This window comes from Artemia franciscana, chromosome 7 (genome assembly GCF_032884065.1).
Source record: "Artemia franciscana chromosome 7, ASM3288406v1, whole genome shotgun sequence".
In the NCBI taxonomy this organism is placed as follows: Eukaryota; Metazoa; Arthropoda; class Branchiopoda; order Anostraca; family Artemiidae; genus Artemia; species Artemia franciscana.
Window position 1 is genome coordinate 1,987,349 of NC_088869.1, and position 23,348 is coordinate 2,010,696.

Below are 23,348 nucleotides of genomic sequence, written 5' to 3' on the forward strand. Positions count from 1 at the left end.
GTCTGATCAAAACTAAGAGAAAGCCATTTAGCCAAAAAAAAAAAAATAATATACAAATTTCATTTCAATAATTTATGTGCGGAGAGCCAAAATCAAACATGCATTAGTTCAAAAACGTTCAGAAATGAAATAAAAAAAAAACTAGTTTTTTTAACTGAAAGTAAGGATCGACATTAAAACTTAAAACGAACAGAAATTACTCCGTATATGAAATGGGTTGTCCCCTCCGCAGTCCCACGCTCTTTACGCTAAAGTTTTTAATTGTTTTAAAAAGTAGAATTGTGGCAAAGAGTCAAACTTTAGCGTAAAGAGCGAGGGACTGTGGAGGGGACAACCCATTTCATATACGGAGTAATGTCTGTTCGTTTTAAGTTTTAATGTCGCTCCTTACTTTCAGTTAAAAAAACTAGTTTTTTTTATTTAATTTAAGATAAAACCGAATAGATAAGAATAAACTGTTCAATATTGTAGTCAAGTCTAACAGTTGCTGAAAAAAATATTAAATACTGGAGTAGGAGTTTCTTGTAATCGTAGTCTACACAGAAGTAGTCTACAGTAGTCTACACGTAGTCTACACAGTCGTAGTCTGCTAATTTTCGCTCACCAGAAAGCCATTACATATTTGGCGATCAGGAGGGGGTTTGCCGGTTTCAGGAAAAGCAAATCATTGTGTTTTATTGATAGTTGACAATTTTAATTCCTATCGTTACACTTTTCCAACTACAGATGAACTCACTTCAATTCTTTCAATTCACTTTCACTTTCAATTACGGAAGAGACACTTCAATTCTTCTTACAACATTTCAAGCACTTTTGCAAAAGCTCAAATAAGTTGCCTTTTTTTTAACGTGGAAATATCTAAAGATAATCAAATGATATAATGAAGTTTGTTTTAGAGCCAAGTTATTACATAAGATAAAAAGCTGTCTCAAAACAAAAAGACGGTTGAAAGAATAGAAGAATTGCATCCATTTTAGAAATGTACATTAAACAGAAACCCAATTATTAATGCCATCATTTAATATATATGATATTTGCCATAAATAGCACATAATTAGAGAATATAAGAGACACTTCAATTATTCTTACAACATTTTAAGGACCCAAAATTTATATGGAGCTAATAAAGGGAGAACGAATCAACTGTAGTCTTGATAAATGTAAATATGAACTGACTATTAGGATCAGAAAGACAAAGGAGAAAGTAGCTTTGAACATGGTATTTTGAAAAGCATAAAAAAGTAATAATATGATGAAAAAACAAAAAATAAGACAGAATAAAAGGTTTGAGACGTAGTTTATGATCAGAAAACTAATCTTGAAGGGACAGAAAATTTAAAGTAAAAACGGGATAGAATTTTTATGTGTCTGAAAAATACTCGTTAACAACAATACATAAGTTCAAGATATAAATAAAATAGACAGAAGGAATTTTCAATATAATAGAATCAAACGAGGCTGGTTTCCTAAGCTATGAAAATTAAAACCTCTTGCTAAGGAGCCTCTAAGTAAAGACAATATTGCACCACCTCTATTTTTTCAGTGACCTTCTCAAACTTTTTTACCATTTAAACGATCTTGTCAAATTGAAAAAGTTTAGAAAAAATTTTTGCCAGGCACTTGGTTAGAACATTTTCACCCCCTCGGCAAAAAGGAAAATACTTTTCACACACCCGATAGAAGCGATGCCGATTCTGGCATAGAAGAAGAAATAGCAATCCAGCACTTCTGTCCTGGAAGCAAATGTTAAGCGGTGAGTCCCAAACCAATTAATTTAGCAGGAATCTTTTGAATAAAAAGGTATAAAAACTTTGGAACAAGTACAACCAGTGAATTATCAGAGTTACGTGTTTATGGTCCAAATCACCGTTTATAACAACTAATATACAATTCATATACTTTCTTATAGGTGAAAGTTGAAGCCACCGTTTTATGCAAATAAGTGAGGGTTATTGCAATAAGGTCATTGGATGCTGGAAAACATTGAGTCTGCTCGGTCGCTGCTGGCCCCTAACGTTTGATAACACTGGGTAACAAAACTAAGTTTACAAAACTAAATCGTCCAGGATTTTCCTGCTGAATTAGACTAATTTTGATAACTCGAGTCTAAAAATGACCTTAGTTTTTCTCAGTTCAGGAAAAGATTTTCGCTACAAATATTAAAAAAAATCTATTTTGCTTAACAAAAATTACGGGTCATCAGCTGAGACGCCCCTGACGATTTTTTCCGTCTTCCTCAAGAAAAAGACTCATCGTATCCAAATTCAGTTTCTATTTACTCATTAAAATTAGATAAGAATAATTCATAATATTATTAAAAGACTGAGCGTCGCGTGACATTTTTTTGAGTTAATGGCATAAATCGGTGTTTCTTCCCGTGGAGCAGCAGCTGGGTTGTCCCTTTTCAGCGATCATCAGTAGTCCACCATCATCTCCGCATCCTACCTTCCCTGGTACCTCTCCTTTGTTTTAACCATGTCCTGATGGGACCTTTCTCCGTACTTGTTACTCAATACCCAAGGTTTTCAGGCATCTTCTTCATGTGAGAGAGAAGGACATTTTGTTTATACCCATCAGACACCTGAATTATTGCTAGACCTTAATCATGCTGCTGCCGAGTTGGCGTGGAATGCTGCCTTCATATTTCCCAGGAAGCCGTTCACTACCTGTAAAAATCAAATTCAACTTGGTGCACTCTTGTGTTTTCATTCAGTTTTCGAGCTAATAGTCCTTTTTGAGCTGCTGTATCTTTGGGCCATCAAAAATGCTGGCCTTCAGTATCTCAATGGTCTGTTGAGGGAAAGGCTTGGAATAGGTAGTTGACACACATTCCATTTTTTTTTCAAGAGTGTGTGTGAACTGCTATATTCATCTAAGCTTCATATGTAGCGGAGGGATCAATATCTTCGCTGATCGATAAGAGGTTTTCCTACATTGTTTTTTGCCCAAGGTACTAACTGCTTTGGCACCAGCCACTTTGTCGTTACAAATTGTTGAGATTTGTCACAACTGCTCCACATGTATATAAAGGGTGGGTACTTCTTGAACCTTGTCTGCTGACCAAGCAGAAAGCTCACCGCCTTGAATTTGATGCAGATAATCCGTTAGTACTGCTCATATTGGAATTTTTCGATCACATGATTCATATTTTTCTTTCAGAGCTAGTTTCCGTTGTGGAGGTGCGCACACTTCAAAGAGCGTTTGTTGCAGTCTATTAATTGTCATCAGTCTCTTGGATCATTTTGAAGAGTGCTGATTTCACCAAAGAGACTGGTGACATCTTGGCAGCTCACGAATTTTTCCTCCTGGTAGAAGCAGCAGTCCATATACTCATGTCTTCTATGAAAGAAAGTGATACGCACTTCCTCACCAAGCAAAATTGTCTCTTTGACTCTTGAGACCAACAGATCAAAGCAAGTCTTCTTCAACAAGCTGTGATCCACGGCCAGAGGTATTCTATGCAATTTTTGCACACCATGCGTGGTTCCCAGGAATGACCTTGAAAACCCTTTTTGAATTCAAAGTAAGCCTCGTAAGGATGTTTTACAAATTTTGTGATGTTCCTCCTGTCACTGACAGCATATGATCTCCGCAGATATAGCACAAAATATCAGGATCATTCCTGCATGACCTACTGGCGAAAGCCATATCAATCAAGTGAAAGAAATAGAAAATACAGGTTAATGTCAGGCAATGAAATTTAGAATGGCCCCTAGCTATCTCATGCCTTCTCTCATTATAGCCTTAAGAAATAGGAATGAATCACACTTTTCTTGAAGCCTATTGTTTGATGTGCGGTCAGTGAGTTGGGTATCCTGAATAATCCGTAAGCCTAGAAAACATCTAGCAAACCTTTACCCACCTACTGTTTAAACAGATTAAGGATAAAGATTAAACTTTTGAATAGATCTTGGTGGAGGAAGAGCTTGCAGCAGCTGTGTTTGCCTCCGATTGCTTGTCACTAGAGTGAGTGGTGGGTAATGGTACAGATAATATTAAAGATCTCTTTAGATGTCATGTTCTTTTTTGTGCATAGTACATTCAAAAAATTGTATTCAGCAAACCTTAAGAAATTAACTCGTTACTTTTTGAATTAAACATCATTAGTTAAAAGAAAAGCTCACGACCGCACATTTTAAATTTGTTATATTTCACATTATTTACTGTTCGTTCATTATCATCCATACTTATTTTTTTTCTCATTAACATGATAGCCAAATTCAGAAAATGTAAGAGATTGAACTTTCCTGACTGCTTCTTAAGACCACGGTGTTACATTTATTGTGTCAGGATGAAATTCAGTTTTTCTTTTTGTTAAAATCTAAGGAAAAAAGCTAAGTGAGATCAAATTTTATTCAAAATTCTGGGGAATACTTAACACTAAAAAGATATATTACCGTCGCACTTAAAAAGTATTATTAAGAAAAATATTTTACCTTCCTGCACTTCAGGTCATCACAGGAAAGATCAATGTCGGGCCACCCATCTAAGTCCTTGTCGGGACCACAAACTTGACCATTACCAGCAAAACCGCTTTTACACTACAATGGAAAATCTCAAGCTAGAGTAATTTAAACACGGGAGAACCAGAAAATTAACAATTTGATCATTCTACATTCTTTTGTAGTAGTGTGAAGCTTTAAAGCTAATGCAAGGCAATAATACAGTGCTGCCTAGGTAGAGAGTGAAGTAGGCACAATCAGAAACAATGTATTTTCTTTTTAACTAAGGTACTTCGTATGGACAGGTTTAATTTAAATCACCAAAAGAGACTTGTTGGATTGTAAATTCACAGATTTTATGTCCTTTTTAAGAGTCAAAAGGAATTGGTGCGCAACTAGTCCCTTTTAAAATTCACCTATTTTCTCCAAGGACCTCCTTTAAAAATTTTCAGATAGTCATGTTGTTTGGCAACATTGAAGGGTTCAATACCTATTCCTCTGGGAACTAGTGCTTCCATTTTAATCCTTCGATTAGGGCTCTAGTTTATTCAATTTGTTCACGGATAACAAATAGTATTTGTTATTCAAAAGGGGAGGCATGCTTCACCTTTTGTGTCCAAAAAGACTAAGGGTAGTCAAGAGAAACTTTCGAGGAATGTTGAGGGTAGTATTTAACTAGTCAAAAAAAATGTGCCTGCAGGTAGTAAAAAGATTGCATCTCAGCAAAGACATATTGCATTAATTTAAAACTTCCCTTTTTAATAAGTTTGTTTATCTGTTGGCCAAATGGCAATATGTGCAAACTAATGCCAACATAACTACTACTGCTGCTTTTTTTTTATTGTGACTAAGACTAAGGGCAAGGTTATTAACATGAAATTGTAAATACGATACATTAAATACTGATGAAAAAGCTGAACTAAATCAAAGCAAAGTATATGCGCATCAGGTTTTAAAAGTTCCCATCAGTATTATGTTGAAACTTCTAAAGCAGGCTAAGAGGGCTCCACAACTAATATCCACTTAAGCTATTTTCATGCTATCAATACTACTTCTACTACCAATAACACAACTATTGCCAGTTTCTCTATTAATACTTGTGCTACCATAGTTACTCCTGATAGTTCTACTACTAACTATAAGGGTATTAAGGTCAAGTTCTCAGGAAAGGTTGAGAGGCTATCAAACTTAATCAAAACATACTTTCTACATCCAGGTTGTCGAAAGAACGTATCAGCCATATCCCTGGAGCTGTTTAGGTTTATTTATTAAGTTAAACTCTTAGAGTTGGTTAAAAGGGATGTTGAAGAAAGAAAGTTATATTTGTATTTTGCTATTAATATTATTGCGATGACTACAGCTATCGCTACTGCTGAAGCTAACAGTATTAGGTTGAAGGGAATGTTGGGGAATGTTGAGCTATATCAAAGAACATAGTGAGAATTCGGATAGTCAAAATTTTGTGCCATTAGTTTTCAAAGAACTACCAGGAATATTTAAGTTGAAATTTCAGGGTGTGCTGAAGCAGAAAGCACTTACTTCATGTTGCTACTACTACTGCTGCTACTACTACTACTGCTGCTGTTACTAGTAAAATTATGGTTCAGGTTATGGTGAACTAAGGAAAGCTTCAGTTAAATCAAAGCACAAAAAATTTATTTAGCATGTCAATAGGATTTGTTAGCGATATCTTAGGAAAGACTTAAATTATTGACTTAAATTACTGCGGCAGGATAAGGAGGATGAACTAACCCAAAGGCACTTGTAAATATTAATAATATTACTCATAATATTGCTCATGTGATTACAACTTTTTATGGGGCTAAGGGTCTTAAAGTGAAGTTTTAAGGAACATTTAGGGATATGATAAACTTAATCAAAGGACTCTATGTTCGTTTAAATTGCAAAGATATGTCTGAGATATTTTCCAGAGACAGCTTATGGTACTAAATTGAAATTTTCCAGACGTGCTGAGAGGGATAATGTAATAGCCAAAAGACAAACTGTGGTTATTCCTACTGCAACTACTGCTGCTACTAATGCTGCTGCTGCTTCTCGGTCTTCTATTATCACTAGCTAGCTACTACTAATCCTAATCTTAAATCTACTATTGCAACTATTACTACTGCGGCACACGTTTCGAAGGTGATACTTTCACCGAACGCTTAGAGGCAGTTTAAACGAAAGAAAACACACTCCGTGCATGTAGGTTGTCAAAACAGCGCATCACCAATATTCAAGAAACCATCAGTGCATACTGTGCCTTCCCGAAAAGGTATTTTGTGCATACTCCTAAAACTTTTTGGTTCTCCTGAAATTACTGCTACAGCTACAACTCCTAATACACCGTATACTGCTACTACTACTACTTATAAGATTGCAACTAATGATACTACATTTACTACTGCTATTGCCATTTTTGTAAATTAAGGGTATTATTCTATAGCTTTCAAGTAATGATCAGAAGGATTTTGAACTAAATTAAAATAAACCGTGTTGAAACAGGTTATTGAAAAAGGTGTGTACAGCTATGTCCCAGGATTACATCATATTATATATGTCTAGTGTATGTCGGAGGGGGATTTTTGACCACCCAAAAGGCACAATATCCATAGTACTATTGTTTTTTTTACTGTAATTGCTGGTATTACTGCCAAAGCTATGGGTTTTAAAGAGATATTTTCAGAGAATGTAGAGGAAGATTTTGTTTTAAATCTAAAAATACTATATGCCTGCATGGTCTCAAAAGGTATATCAGCGGTGTACCCAGAAAGCCTAAGGTTGAAATTTCTAGTGCATATTTAGGGATATCTATAATTAATGACATTGCTACTACTACTACTACTACTACTACTAACAACAACTCACTGCAGTACCAAGCCATCCGAGGCCAAAAAAGCCACGCTAGGTCCTCCACAATCCAAATCCATCCCAAATCTTCTTCTTTACACCCTCCCAGGGAGTTCCCATTTCATTTAAATCTTCTTATATGACATCCTCCTCTCTCAAATGAGGACGACCTGCTTTTCGCTTAGCAGGTTAGATGGTTGGCCAAAAAGGATATTCTTTGGAAATCTGTCATCTTTCATCCACAGAACGAGCCCTTACCATCTCAACCTTTTTTTATTGTAGCCCTAGAAAGTGGGATGGATCATAGTTTTAATACAGCCTGCTGTTTGAAATACTATCAGTCAGTGGGGTATGCAGATCAATCCATAGGAAATTTCTCTGGTGAACATCAAGCAAATCTTCATCCACTTTCCTGAAGGCCCATGCACCAGAGCCATATTTGGACACTGTTATCACGGTGGCTTTCAATTTTCTAACCTTGGTTTGCAGCCTTGTCTTCCCTTTCTTCCAAACTTTTTTTAACTGTGAAAAAACGCCTCTAGCCTTGGCTATTCTACTTTTAGCATCTTCACTGGTCCCATCGTCCTTACTAATAACACTTCAAAGGTAAGTGAAGCTTCCCACCTTATTAATCTGTTCATTGCCCAACTTCATCTTTTCATCTTTAATTATTCCTAGCCTTAGTGAGTTATTCTTCTCATCATTAATTTTCAAACCTATTCTAGTATTCTGAACTCACATAACATCTAAAAGCTTATTCATTTTTCTCTCACCTTCATCTAGGATGCTTAAACCATCAGCATTATCTAAGTTCAAGGAATTGTTTCCTTTCCATTTAATTCCTTGGTTTCCCATTGCCTTTCCTGTACTCCCGAAAACAAAGTCCATCAAATGATCCATATAAAGGGGGTAGAAGAGTTCCATGCTTAACTCCTGGTTTAAAACAAAACCAACTGTTATCCTCATTTTCTACCTTAACTCTAGCAGTGTTACTCTTGTACATAACTGAAAGCTGAAGGGTCTTGAGACAGAGATCAGTGCCGCCAGTTTGGATATTAAGGATCTAGTACCGCATCCTTTACCCTCTATTCCTTTTAATACTAATAGCTTTCATGAATTTGTCTGGGAAACCGTACAAGGATAAGACCTTTGCTAAAGATCTTCTATCAAAAGAATCGAACGCTTGCTCACGATGTATAACACTGAGGAAAAAGGTGTTTGACGATTCAGGCACTTTTCATCTAGTAGCCTAAGAGTGGAAATTTGGTCGACAGATCCTCTACCTCCACTAAAACTATACTATTCTTCTCTTAAAGCTTGGTCTATCTCTCAGTTTAGTTTGCAATTTCATCTTTAATTTTGCTTCATTCCATCTTTTATATTCTTTTTTTCACTTTTCAAGAGTTTTATGTTTCATCGAAGGTATACGAACACTTATCTTTCCAGATTTTTAAGCTAAAGGTCAAAAATATATTGATAAGAATAGCTATTTATTAATAGTGAGCAACTTTTGCCGTTTTTAGCTTTCCACAACCAAGGGGCCCTCCCCATCATTCATTTGTGGGGATATTTGAATTGCATATCCTATTGTACTCAGTTATAGCACTCATAAATCTTGATTTTTTTATTTTTTGGCAACCCATGCTCTTAATTTTTCTTGGGAATGTAGAGAGACTATTATTTTATCCCTTCCAGACGTTTGTTTTAAGTATGATTTTTTGAGATACTAATCATAATCGGAATTCTCGACGCTCATACATTTGGTCACTTAGACGATCAGATTTTTGTTTTTGTTTCAAAATTGGTTGTATCTTTTTTCAATTTTAAAACTTCATTATTGGTTTTTCTCAAATATATGCATTTATTTTCATTATTAGAGTTTGATTTTTTTTTTTTTGGTTTTTGGGATTTTAAGGCAGTTAAAATCAATGTTTTATGGGAATAAAACTTATTTGGGTTAAGGCACTTTGGTTTTCGCAGTCCTTTAAATTTAGAATTTAGCCTCTTCATTTGACTTTATAATTTCTATTGGTGGTGTTCTTATCCTCTTTATAGAGGGCAGGAAGAGAAACATCCTCAAGAACTATTTATATTTTAAAATATATTCTATATTCATAAGAACTAATTAATTTTAAGTCCTTTAAGATTTTAATTAAGAATTATAAAAATCTCTTGTGCTAGATCACAACGGCAATGCCAGTTGGATTTCACCGTTAGGGATAAGTTTATTGGTCTAATAAGCTTCTTTTCCCTTCCAATTATGTACTGTCAAATATAATTTGTTCATTTGAGACTTTTGTTTTGGTTCGAACTGTGAAGGATGAACCACTAGATTTAAGGGTCCTTATCCCGACTCTAAAAGAGGTTTGGAATCATTCGTCTTTTTTTTATTTTAAAGTAACACTTTCTGATTTTTGAAAAAATCTTATTCATTTATCTGTGACTTGAATATCCTATTCACTTGTCCCTGAATTTTGAAAAAAATTTATTTGCATGATTCTGAGCATTTTGGTGCTAAAATGATATTCTTAGAGAAATATGTTTCATTCTTTCGCTTTTAAGGTATAAAGGTTTTTTTTCCAAAATTAGTGATTCATAGTTTGTTTTTTCAAAAAAAAGAGTTTTATTTTTTTTTTCGTTTTATATATTAGTGTTTCATTTTTTCAAAAATTTTTGTTTCTGTTTTGTTCTTTTCAACTTTTAATTAAAGTCTTTCAGTAAAGATTCCTTGAAAGCGTTTTTCATCCTTTAAATTATATGTTTCACAAAACATTTTCAACAACAAACACCTATGAAACTGTAAGACATATAGCTCAGAAGAACCCATATCCAAACTTCAAGACAATTCAATCCAGAAAATTCTGTACGCTTTTTCTTTTATTTAGAAAAATATCGGGTTTACAAGTTTCTGAGCCTGGAAAAATCCCATTCTGATGTCTCTGACTTTGAAAAAGCCATAAATGAACTGATTATGGTGAATCAAAAGATATAGTCACTGAAGCCGCTACTTTCTAAGTAACTACTAGGCAATTACCTTCAGTGATTACTCGATATATAAGAATACATTTTTTCTTTGTGCGTGAATTAGCACGCAAACAGAAGTGTGAGATTCATCAGAGAATTATAAAGGGAATGCCTCAAGGAAGTTTTTGTGGATAATTGAATTATTGAGGCATTGAATGCACATAAAAAAAAAAATATATGAACTACAAAACGAGCAATAATCGATATCTCATTGGAAATGTACATATGCGTTGTTATGAAAGTGAAAAATCAAATTTCTTCGAAATACCAAAATATTCAATTATTGTAAAGGTGGATGTTGAAGAGTAAAAAGTCCAAAGAAACTATTACTCAAGAAAAATGTAAAAAGGAACTATTTTAGTTTCTAAACTAGTAGTTGACCAAAAGGGCCACCTGCTCACTTGTGCTTGTGGTAACAAGCTACTAATCGAAAAACCTTATCTTCATTTTTTTGTTATCAGCAGTCCAAACAAGGTAGGATGAAGACAGGCATTGAATGCCCATAAAAAAAGGTAGTAGCTCTGTAGCAATGTCATAAGGCATACTCTATCTTTTTGTCGGAACTACTACCTATGCAAAAATAATTTGGTAATAGATGATGAAATCGCAAGTATAAAAAAGATCACTGTCCAAAAATATCTCGAACGAATGTAACAATAAATGAGTGAAAACAAAAGTGCTTGTGAACTTTAATAGAAATATTGATTACGTACCATTAGATATAATAATTGAATTCTTTATTAGCCATTATGAATCGCTTAAAGAGCTTCCAGGTGAAATCGCAATCAAACTTGAGTATGGCTCAAAATGTCTTGTTGTTATGTTCTTGTTGTTAACAAGTTATTATGTTGTTGTTATTAACGAAAATTCTTGTTCTTATGATTATGTTGTTTTTATGTTAGGAGTGTTAAAGAAGTGCAATAAAATACAAAAATAGATTAATTAGTAAAAAAAGGAAAATCATTTTAAATAAAATATTAGAAAGTCTTTTGACTAACATAGCTTAGTATAAGAGTGTTAGCAAAAGTGGATAGTCTTGGAGACCCAAATAATAAGTTTCAGACAAAAACCAACAACGAAACTCTAAGAAATGCTGCTCAAAAAAGTAGAAGCCAAAACTTTTAGACAAGTCAAACTATTTATAATTATGAATTTACAGAAAAAAACCGTTAAAACTGAATAAATGGGAAAACAAACATAAAGTGGATAGCTTGTAAAGAAATCCTGAAAAAAGCGTCAATTATAGTAAGTTGAACAGCAGGGTTGGCCCAAACCCCAAAAGTGCAAGAGTCCCGAACGGAGAAACAGAGATTTACCCTTAAGACTCCTTGAGGCTAAAATTATCAATTTGGAAAATACAAAGAGGGATAGATTAATTAACCAAAAGGTACTATTTGCTAGCATATTCTAACATGACTACCACAGCTACTTTTACTACTAGTACTACTGCTACCAATATCGTCGCTACTACCACTAAACTACTAAAAATACTGCTCCAACTGCAACCCCTTGTAAGGCAAATAGTAATTTCATCTTAATACTTTTAATTTGATTGGTCATTGGAAATTGGAAGTTCTATAGCTCTTTTCAAGAGTCAAGAGTCAAAAGTTTTCGGATATTCTAAAACAACTACTACCCCCACTAACATTAACACAACTGTAAAACTATTGTTTTTGCGGTAATTTCTATCATAGCTTTGCATATTGAAGCTTAAACATGAGGAAATGTTGAGAGGAAAGTTGAAATAAATTATAATATACTATGTGCATACACAGTATCAAACGGGCGTATCTGAAATATATTTGGAAAGGGTTATTGGATCAATCTTTGACTTTCAGGACAACGTCTAAGTACCCAATTGTTCAGTTTGGGACGGGAGTCAGTGGCGTGACTCTGTAAGCTTAGCCAGAGTCGACCCAGCTTTAAATGGGTACCTGGAGAAATCTGGGGAAGGTAAACAGGAAGGGTGTGCGAAAGCACAGGATGGTTGGCCCCCAACCCCCCATTGCACTTCCTGGCTGAAGGGCCAAGAAACGGAGATAAGCACCGCCGGTAGGGACTGTAAAGTCTAATGCCGTATCCTTTACCTTTACCTTACCTTTACTGCTTCCATTGCTCCTACTATTACCTCAGCTATTATTATGCTTACATAATTAATGCTAAAGGTATGAAATTAAACATTCAAGAGAACATAGAAGGGAAAAATGAAGATAATCAAAACAAACGGTGTGCTTGCAGATTGTCAAAAGGGTATACTTCACGAATAAATTAGAGATTTAATGTGAACTTTCAGGAATCAATTGACTAAACGGCTATATGTGTACGTTAAAACCTGATAATTCTAGCACAACTAATTAAACTACTAGTTTATTCGTAACAATACGGAGATAAGAATTCCAGCCTGTGTTGAGATGGGACTACAACTGAATTCAAACACACTACGGATGCACAGATTTCCAAAAAGGTATGTTTGCAATATCTTACTAGATATATAATTTGTAAAATAATCCTTCTTGTTTCACAATAGAAGTAGGAGTCTTTTTTGTGCTTTACTAAAAGCAATGCATTTTTTGAGTGACTTTTTTCTCATCCTATAACAAAAACTGACTAACAAAAGTCTTGAAATAACAACTCACTGCAGCACCAAGCTGCCTGACGCCAACACAGCTAAGCACGCTCCTCCTCCAACCTAATCTATTTAATTCCTCCCTCTTTACACCCTCTCAAGAAGTTCCTATTTCCTTTAAATCTTTACTTATGACATCCTCCCAACCCAGACAAGGACGACCTGCTTTCCGTGTAGCCCCAGACGGTTGGCCAAAAAGGACAATCTTCGGTAATCTGTCATCCTTCATTCGTAGAACGTGGCCAAGCCATCTCAACCTTTCTTTCATTATAGCCCTAGAAAGCGGAATTTAACTACGTTTTTCGTACAGCCTACTGTTTGAAATACGGTCAGTCTGTCGGGTACCCAGAACAATGTGTAGGCAATTTCTCTGGAAAACATCTAGTAAATTTTCATCTGCTTTTCCGAGCGCCCATTCTTCAGAGCCATATTTGACCACTGTCATCACTGTAGCTTTCAATATTCTAATCTTGGTTTGTAGACTTATCTTTCTATTCTTCCAAACTTTTTTTAACTGTGAAAAAACACCCTGAGCCTTAGCTATTCTACTTTTAAGATCTTCACTGCTCCCACCATCTTTACTAATAATACTACCAAGGTAACTGAAGCTCCCAACCTGATCAATCTTTTCGTTACCTAATGTCACCTGTTCATCTTCACTTATTCCTAGCCTTAGTGACTTAGTCTTCTTAACATTAATTTTAAAGCCTATTTTGGCACCCTGGACTCGCAAAACCTCTAAAAATACATTCATTTTGTTCACACTTCATCTAATATGCTTAAATCATCAGCATAATCTAAGTCCAGGATCGTTTGATCCTCCCCATTTGATCCTGTGGTCTCCAATTGCCTTTCCTGTGTTCTTTAAGACGAAGTCCATCAAAATGATCCATATAAAGGGGGATAGAACACAACCCTACTTAACTCCTGATTTAATACAAAACCAGTCGCTAACCTCATTTCCTACCTTAAACGCAGCAGTATTATTCTCGTACATAGCACAAATCACTTTAATGTATTTTTCTGGTAAACTATATAACGATAAGACCTTTGTTAACGCTCTTCTATCAACAGAATCGAAAGCTTGCTCATAATCGACAAAACTGAGGACCAAAGGTGTTTGAAAACGAAGGGACTTCTCAATTATTAATCTAAGAGTGAAAACTTGGTCGACATATCCTCTACCTTTTCTAAAACCGCATTGTTCTTCCTTTAAAACTTGTCTACAGCATCTCTCAGTCTAAAAAGTATCATGCTATTCAGTAATTTGCTATCTACAGAGACCAGACCAATGCCGCGATAATCACGGCACTCACTCTTGTCACCTTTCTTATACAGTGGTTTGATTAACGCTTTCCTAAAATCATTGTATACTTCCCCTTTTTCAAAAATCATGTTCATAATCATCGTCAGTAGCTTATTCCTAACCTCAGAGCCACCATGTTTAAGATATTCATTAATAATACCATCAGCACCTGGAGCCTTATTATTTTTTAATCCTTTCAGTACTGTCGCTAATTCTTCCTCACTAAACAAATCTTCCTTCACATCCAAGGCATCGCAAACTTTTTTATTTTCATCTATATACTGCAACTGTATCTCGGTTTAGCACATTCTCAAAATTTTCAACCCATCTTTCTTTGACTTTTTCTTTATCACTAATTGTGGCCCCATTTTTGTCTTTACCTGGGACAAGTCCGGATCGGCTACTCTCTTTCAATTTATTATCATGCCAGTATGATATTTTACTATTATGCTGTCTAGCCATATCTTCCTGATCCTCAGCAATTTTATCTATGCCCTCCGCTTCACATCTCCTTAGTTCATATTTTAATGCTTTCTCCACTTTCTTTACATTCTTTTTGTTTTCATACGACCTATCACTCAGATAATTCTTCTACAAACCCCTTCTACTCTCTATTAAACCTTAAGCTTTTTCACTAATATTCCTAGTTGCAGTCTTAGCACTCTTCCCTAAGACACCATCAGCAACTTCACAAATTGTTTTTCTGAAATTATTCCATCCACCCTCCACATTGTCAAATTTTAAACTCTCAAGTTTAGTATTCAACTGTTCCCGGAAGTTTTTCTCAAACTTTCATCCTGGAGTCTACCAACATTATAACTTTCCAGGAGGTAGTTACACTTCCGAAATTTCAGCTTTAAATTAACCTTAGACACTACTAGATGGTGATCTTTACTTTTAACATCAATAACAGCACTCCTATACACCCTAGTATGTCGTATTGATCCTGCTAGTCTTCTGTTTACAATAATATAATCAATAAGGTTTGCTGTCTTAGCATCACGTGAATACAGTGTCAACATATTGGCCATTTTGTGACCAACCACCGTATTGGTTATAACTAGGTTGTTATACCTACAAAATAGCAAAAGCCTATAACCATTACTGCTTTCTTTTCCTATACCAAATTTACCTAGGCTAGGATACCATCTATCCCTATTTCTACCAGCCTGGGCATTAAAATCGTTCTAGAAAAAAACACCATATTTCTACCTGATACCCTGTCTATTTGCTTCTGTAACTGTAAGTAAATTCATCTGATTCACTAGTATGCCCATCAGTTGGCTCAACGGGGGGATATACTACTATAACTGACACCCTGAACTATTTAGTCATAAAATGAGTAATTAGTATCCTATTATTAATACTTTCCCAGCCTAAACAAGATTTAGCAGCTTCCTTATTCATCATGAGCCCTACTCCCTGTCAATGTACCTCATCCTTCCTGCCTGAGCAAACAAATTCTATTTCACCTAATTTCATGCTTCCTACCCCTGGGATATGAGTCCCAGGGGCTTACCAATCTGTTCATACCAAATAATATTGACTCCTTATTCAGTTGTATAGGTGTCATAAAAATGAGTAATATTGCCTAATCCTTAAATAAAAGTTCAACTAAGGGTAAAAACTTTTGACAGACAGTGATTATTTTCACAGGAAATACTAGATATTTTGGTGACATATGCAGTGACCGTCATGAGTAGTAATACTATTGGCTAATCCTGGAATGGTTTGTAATTGCTTTTATTTTTTCTTTAATGATTTGAAGATAGAATTTAAGATATAAAGTAAAAGATCCCAAAAGAAAAATAAAGTACTAGAATTTCGAAAAAAAACTGAACAAAGAAAAAATATTCAATACGGCAAAACACAATACATTTAGACAAAACCCATAACAAATAGTTTCTCAATGAAACCGCAGTTACTTAAAGATTTGCTTAGGTGCGAGGAAGAAAAGAAAAGAGCAATAAGGCAAAGGTGAATTACAAAGACTAATGCGAACTTTTTAGAAGTCTAGCCGCGTAATTAGTACGCCTTGAATAAAAGCTGGAGACACTCATTTCTTGTTAACTAAGCTAAACATACACAGCAAAGGTTTAAGTAGCCTACTCACCTTACAATGGTATTTAAATTTTCCAAACGGGAGTTCACATTCGGCATTAACATCACACCATGTTAAATCAGGACATATACCAGAAGTATTACATCCTAAAAAAAATATTCCCTTCGTATTCTTGTGTTGTATAATATGGTATTAAAGAAACTGCAAATTCTGGAAAATTTCTAGTCATCGGTATTCGTACTTTTGCCAAAATAAACAACCAGGCATAGTAAAGCCTTGTGAAACCAGAAGCTACATCTTTCAGTTTTGCTCACTAATTAATTGAGAGCCATCAATTTGTGAATATGTTCTAGCATCAAAAAGTAGAAAGTTGAACTCTAAAAAACTGTGGAAATCTAGAATATTGAGATTTATTTTATGTATTGAATTTGGGGATATACCGTTTAACATTTAAAGTCAAAAGAGAGGATAAACTACAATGTGTTCTAGTGCTAAGATCACTAATTTTAATATTCATCTTTGATATATTTGCCGTAGACTTCCCTCCTAACTTCCACCTAGGGTTTTGATATAGCCGTATAGTAAGCACTATTTTTCTGTTATTCTGTAGTTTAATTGTAGTTGCACTTTTTTGGTAGCAGCACTGTTTTTCATGTCTGAACTATACATCATATTGCAATAGTGCTGGCTAAACATTGAAAAGACTGGGCTTTATACGTTATATATTTGTTTTCAATTTTTTTTTTTTTTTTACCTAGCCACTTAAGATGGAAGAACATTTACACATTACTGAAAAAAATAATGTTTTCAATTTTATACGTGAAACAAATCAAAAATTATTTAGATTTTAAGAAACAAATATTATCATATGTACCTCCATATTAAACTGACAATCCCTATTCATTTGTATTTTTTTCAGTAAAGTACAAATTATGTTCTGACCTGGAGAATACATAGGGTTTTTGAGGCTTAATCATATTAATTAGTGCTCTTTTTAAGTTTGACTCTATTATTTATTGTATTATTTGTTCCTGTTCAGTTTCATTTATTTATTGATGCTGATTCTTGGTAGTTTTACGCTTGGTAGATTATTTCATTCCATCTTTGCCCTTTTTTAGTTTAATGGAGTTCTTTACTTTTCCTTGATTAGCTTATTTTGTGGGAAAAGTTTTTTATTTAGTAAGTGTCAAAAGCAAATGCAGGACTACCTACCGATCTCCTAAATCCTTTTTTTTCCCAAAGATATTTAATCAACATTTGCTCAATATAGTTAAAAGGTCCAATAATTATACCTCTCGTAATTTCCAAACCCTCCCCTTTCAAAGTTTTTGGACTAGGGAATCAAAGTTGAGTATCCGTTGTTTACAAACAGCGTTTGTTATATGGTAAGGGGGATATTTTTGACCCTTGGTGTCCGTAAGGTTGAAGTGTATTCAGGGGAAGCTTCCAGAGAATGTTTAGTGTAGTGTTGTGGGCTACTGCCATGACAGTTTTTTACCGCTATTGCCACCACTTCTGCTGTCACAGGGTGTCAAAAAGGTACATTTCTGAAATATCCTAGGGAATCAAGTTGGAGCTTCTTTCAGGGATTGATATGAGGGACAACAAATTAGCTAAAGACAATAGAGGCACACTACTATTACTACAACTACTGCTAGCACTACTATTGCTCGTACCACCATTAATGCAGCTTTGGTTTCAACTACTGCTTCTATTATTACTTCTATTAAAGCTTAAAATTTAAGCTAAAAATTTTTGAAAATATTAAGGAGTACTATTGACTGAATAAAAAACACACTGCCTGCACACAAAATTTTAAGAAATCGTATAGACCATATCTTAAGAAAGGGTAAGAAAATTAGCCTGTAGCTTCCAGGGCATGATAAAAAAAGCCTTTTATTGACCAAAGGCCAAATGTGCTGTTACTTTTTCCAACACTATTGGTGCTACCTTTACTGTTGCTAGCATGATAACTACCCCTATTGCTACTACTACTAATACTACTACTTCTAATCCCAGAAATATGAATAGTAGTACTAATAATGTCAATCGTTTGATGGTAAAAATTTTCAGACAAAAACTCCTTGTACCTGCATATTTTTTAGAGTATATAACCCTTTTAATCACTTGGGGGTATTAAGTAATGACTCTTAAGGAACGATGAGGGGTTGGATCAACTGAGCACAGGGCAATTTATGAACGTCACTACTATATCTGCTACTGCTACTAGTCCTACTGATAATGATAAAATACCGCGCTTACTACCAGTACTACAGCTGCTACAACTATTTCTGCTAATATTTATAGTTTCTGTTAAAATTGATGAGAGGTCAGTAGTAGCCATTCGAGTTAGAATTTAGTTGATCCAACAATTAGCCATGGCTTAGGGTTTTCTTATGAAATTTCACGGTCCAATATAAGAGAGGGAATTTGTTATTCGTTGTTATTAATTCTAGTATTAAATCTTTTAAACAGTATTCCCTCTCTACTTTCAATTAAGCTGTCATCCTCTAAATTTACCTTTTCGTAAACATTGAAAGTACATACAAATAACAAATTGAGCATCACAATACAAATTCTGACAAATTATGGAAAAATTGTTATTAGCTTTATCCATAGGTACAATTACAAAATCATTCAGTAGGTCAGCAATTGATTGTTTTATCCTAGCATTATAAAATAACGATTTATCGTTACGGTTTTGTAAGTTGGCATTTATTTTACTTGTATTCTAATAACAATTAATTTTTCCAATTTTAAAAACTCTCTTTATTTATGTTCTCTTTCTTGCACCACTTATCAATAAATAAATCAAAATCATTTTCCAAAAAGTTGTAAAAGAAGAGAATATTATCTAGGGCTGATAGGTTTTAGGAAGCAAAATCACTTTAAATATCAGGGAAAAGATTAGCATGAGCACATGTGTTGAAACAGGAAGCATAGAACATTTCTTAGTTTTTCTATTTACTAGACTGCCGTTTTTACTAGATGATGAAGTTTCAAAAACAGTATATTCGTTAAGTAATGATGTCGATAATATTATGAAGTGCAATGGACCGCTATTTTTCTCTTTTTCCTTATATTAAAAACGAGCATGGATTATTTCTAACTGCTACTACTACTAACAACTCACTGCAGCACCAGACCACCTGAGGCCTGTTCCTCCTCCGTCCCAATCTATTCAGAACCTCCCTCTCTATACCTTTCCAAGATGTTCTCATTGTGCTGCGAGAGCAGCACTATGGTTTTGTCGTGTTTTTCTCCTAGCACCCAGATTTCAACCTACACCTGGAAAGTGGTAAGGCTCTACCCTCTACGGTTTTTACTGAAAGTCTAGATCTTAGACCGGATTAATAAATATGACTTAGGATTTTGAAAGGCGCCCTAGAACTCTTGCTTATAGTGTGTGAAGTGAAGTGGAGTTTTATTGCCCATGTCAGAGAGAACTATCTGAAGTTATTTAGTGAAGCTTTTGTTTCATCAAACCATGTTTCTGCTTTCGACTGGAAGGCCCCGTTCCAGTAGGCAAGCAGGTCGGCATCAGTTTCAAATTGAAGATGGACTAAAATCTATAAGTGCTAAATAAATGTGACAGTTACCTGGCCCCAAAGTCAATTTATCTTCTTTGAGTGATAAATAGAAAAAATTGCAAAAACAAAAAAGTGGCATTTTCGCAAGGGTTCAAAAGTGCTGCCATCTATTGTTTCTACCCGGTTCTGTTCGCAATTAAATAAAAAAACAAGTTTTTTTAACTAAAAGTAAGGAGCGACATTAAAACTTAAAACGACCAGAAATTACTTCGTATATGAAAGAGGCTGCTTCCTCATCAACGCCTCGCTCTTTACGCTAAAGTTTGACTCTTTCTCTCAATTCTTCTTTTTAAAATAGTAAAAAACTTTAGCGTAAAGAGCGGGGCGTTGATGAGGAAGCAGCCTCTTTCATATACGAAGTAATTTCTTGTCGTTTTAAGTTTTAATGTCGCTCCCTACTTTTAGTTAAAAAAAACTTTTTTTTTTATTTAATTTCTGGAAATTTTTGAATCAATGCATGTTTTGATTTTGGCTCTCCGCAGAGGAATAATTAAAACAAAATTTGCATTTTTTTTGGCTAAATGGCTTTCTCATAATTTTGATCGAATGATTTAGAGAAAAAAAGAGCGGGGGAGGAAGCCGGGTTGCCCTCCAATTTTTTGTTAATTAAAAAGGCAACTAGAATTTTTCATTTTTTACGAATATTTTTATTAGTAAAAGATTTACGTAACTTATAAATTAGCTTACGTAAAGAACTTTTGTATTCTCATATTTTTATTACATATATGAGGGGGTTCGCCCCTTGTCAGATCCTCGCTCTTTACACTAAAGCTTAAATTTTGTCCCAATTCATTAAGAATGACCCCAGAATCACAAAAGCCGTAGAATAAATAGTTGAAATTACTAAAAATACTTTAGCGTAAAGAGCGAGGTATTAGGAGGAGGTGAGTCCCTCAAATGGGTAATAATTTCTGTTTGTTTTAAGTTTTAATACTGCTCCTTACTTCCAGCTGATAGAACTTTTTCATATTTATTTTTTCATTGTTTTTTTTTAAATAATGCAAGTAAATCCTGCGCTCCCTTCATGGAGATTTTCTTCCCCCATGACAAACTATCGATGGAAAGTTCCCCCAGAATATCCCCCTCTTCTCAACCCCTCCCCCAACCAAAAAAAAAATCCTCCTGAAAACGCCTGTACACTTCCCAATAACCATCACTATATGTAAGCACTGGTCAAAGTTTGTAACTTGTTGCCCCTCCCACGGGGACTGTGGGGGAGTAAGTCGTCCCCAAAGACATAGTTATAAGGTTTTTCGACTACACTGAATAAAATGGCTATCTCAGAATTTTGATCCGTTGACTCTGGTAAAATAATTAGCGTGGGAGGGGGCCTAGGTGCCCTCCAATTTTTTTGGTCACTTAAAAAGGGCACTAGAACTTTTCATTTCCGTTAGAATGAGCGCTTTTGCAACATTCTAGGACAACTGGGTCTATACGATCACCCCTGGGAAAAAAAAAACAAAAAAAAAAACAAAAAACAAATAAACACGCATCCGTGATCTGCCTTCTGGCAAAAAATACAAAATTCCACATTTTTGTAGATAGGAGCTTGAAACTTCTACAGTAGGGTTCTCTGATACGCTGAATCTGATGGTGTGATTTTCGTCAAGATTCTATGACTTCTAGGGGGCGTTTCCCCCTATTTTCTAAAATAACGCAAATTTTCTCAGGCTCGTAACTTTTGATGGGTAAGACTAAACTTGATGAAACTTATATATTTAAAATCAGCATTAAAATGTGATTCTTTTGATGTAGGTATTGGTATCAAAATTTGATTTTTTAGAGTTTTGGTTACTATTGAGCCGGGTCGCTCCTTACTACAGTTCGTTACCACGAACTGTTTGATTTCAGCTGAGTTTTATCATTCAGTTTTTCGCACTTGGAATTGCGGTTGAAAAATGGTATCAGAAGTGCTTCTTAAACTTTAAAAGTTCTCTCACCGCTGAAAAAATCAGAGTTTATCCTTTATTCCTTTCTAAGTGATAACGTTAGAATAAAACTCATTGTTCTGGTATTAAAAATTTTTCGAAATTATTCCATGCTGGGTTGTCAATAATTCACTACAGGTGATAGACTCTTTAACAAGGCTATCGGCTAAAAGAATTGAGTCCTTTAATGTTGCGACATTGTACACAAACCTGTCACTCAATGTAGTGTTAGGAGATTTAAAAACGTTGTTAAGAAATCTTTCCTTTTATCTAATACGAGGTTCTTAAAAATAGACGCTTATAATAAAAAGCTATATGGACAAACTATTTTAATAGTGCAGTTAGTTCAAGATGTTACAGACTTGATCTTATTTCTGGCTTACTAGAATTCGTTTTATGTAATGCATTTATAAGGTTTAATGGTAATTTGTAGAAACAGACCTTGGGAATTCCTGTGGGGGGGGGAGGAATTCCGGCCCATTAATAGCTGACTTGTTTTTAAGCCAACTAGAACAAAAATATATTTTAAGAATAACCCATATAATTTAAAATATACCTTTTCAAATAATAAAATATATTTAAATGATATTTTGGTTTTAATTATAGGCAATTATTGATATTTCTGAAAACATTTATCCATCAGAGCTGACTCTCGAACCTAGTCAATGCCTTCTTAGATTTGAATATTAATATTTCTGATAAAAATAAATTAGTTTTCAAAACGTATCATGACACGGATGATTTTGATTTCGAAGTGATTAACTTCCCGTTCCCTGAAGGAAATATATATTCAAACATCATGTACTCAGTATTTTACTCACAATTATCTAGATATGCAAGAATGTGTAGTAGTTATAATGATTTTAAAATAGATGTAAAATTTTAAGCCACAAATTGATTTTAAGAAGTTTGTCTGTAAATAAGTTAACTTGGCAATTTAGAAAATTTAGCTTTCATTATAATGAACATGTAAGAAAATGAAAAATGGCTATCAAGAAACCTTTCCTTTTATCTAATACTAATTTCTTAAAAATAAGCACTTTTAATGAAAAAGATAGATAGAGAAACTTCTTTAACTGTACAGTTAGTTCAAGATGTTACAGCTTAGACATGATGTTTGACTTGTTAGAATTTGTAGATAGACATTTTAGTCTATGTCTACATTGTATTTTAACAGTGCAGTTAGTTTAAGATGTTACAGATTCGACATGATTTTTGACTAACTAGAATGTTTTATATAATGCATATATAAGATTTAATGGTAATTGGTATAAAAAAATTGGGGGAATTCCTGTGGGGGGTAATGCCAGTCCATTTATAGATGACTTGTTTTTAATTCAACTAGAATATAAATATATGATAAGAATAATCCAAATAATTAAACTTGGTAAATAACAAAAAAAAACTTGGCAATTGAAAATTTAGTTTTTATTATAATAAACCTCTAAGTAAATACAGAAAGAATTCTCAAGCAATATTTAGTGAAATTTTTGGTTGATTTTGAAATCCTTTGGTCTTCA

The 23,348-nt window shown here is 34.4% G+C and overlaps 1 protein-coding gene across 1 annotated transcript in view; it reads right to left on the reverse strand.

Annotated features, from left to right (window-relative positions):
- The window catches only part of LOC136028719 (cartilage oligomeric matrix protein-like), a 136,446-nt gene that overhangs the window by 96,614 nt on the left and 16,484 nt on the right, over positions 1-23,348 (reverse strand). The window contains exons 3-4 of the mRNA XM_065706587.1: positions 16,362-16,456; positions 4,437-4,541 (exon numbers count right to left, since the gene is read on the reverse strand). Coding sequence (XP_065562659.1) covers positions 4,437-4,541; positions 16,362-16,456 — 200 coding nt within the window. The remainder of the gene's footprint in view (positions 1-4,436; positions 4,542-16,361; positions 16,457-23,348) is intronic.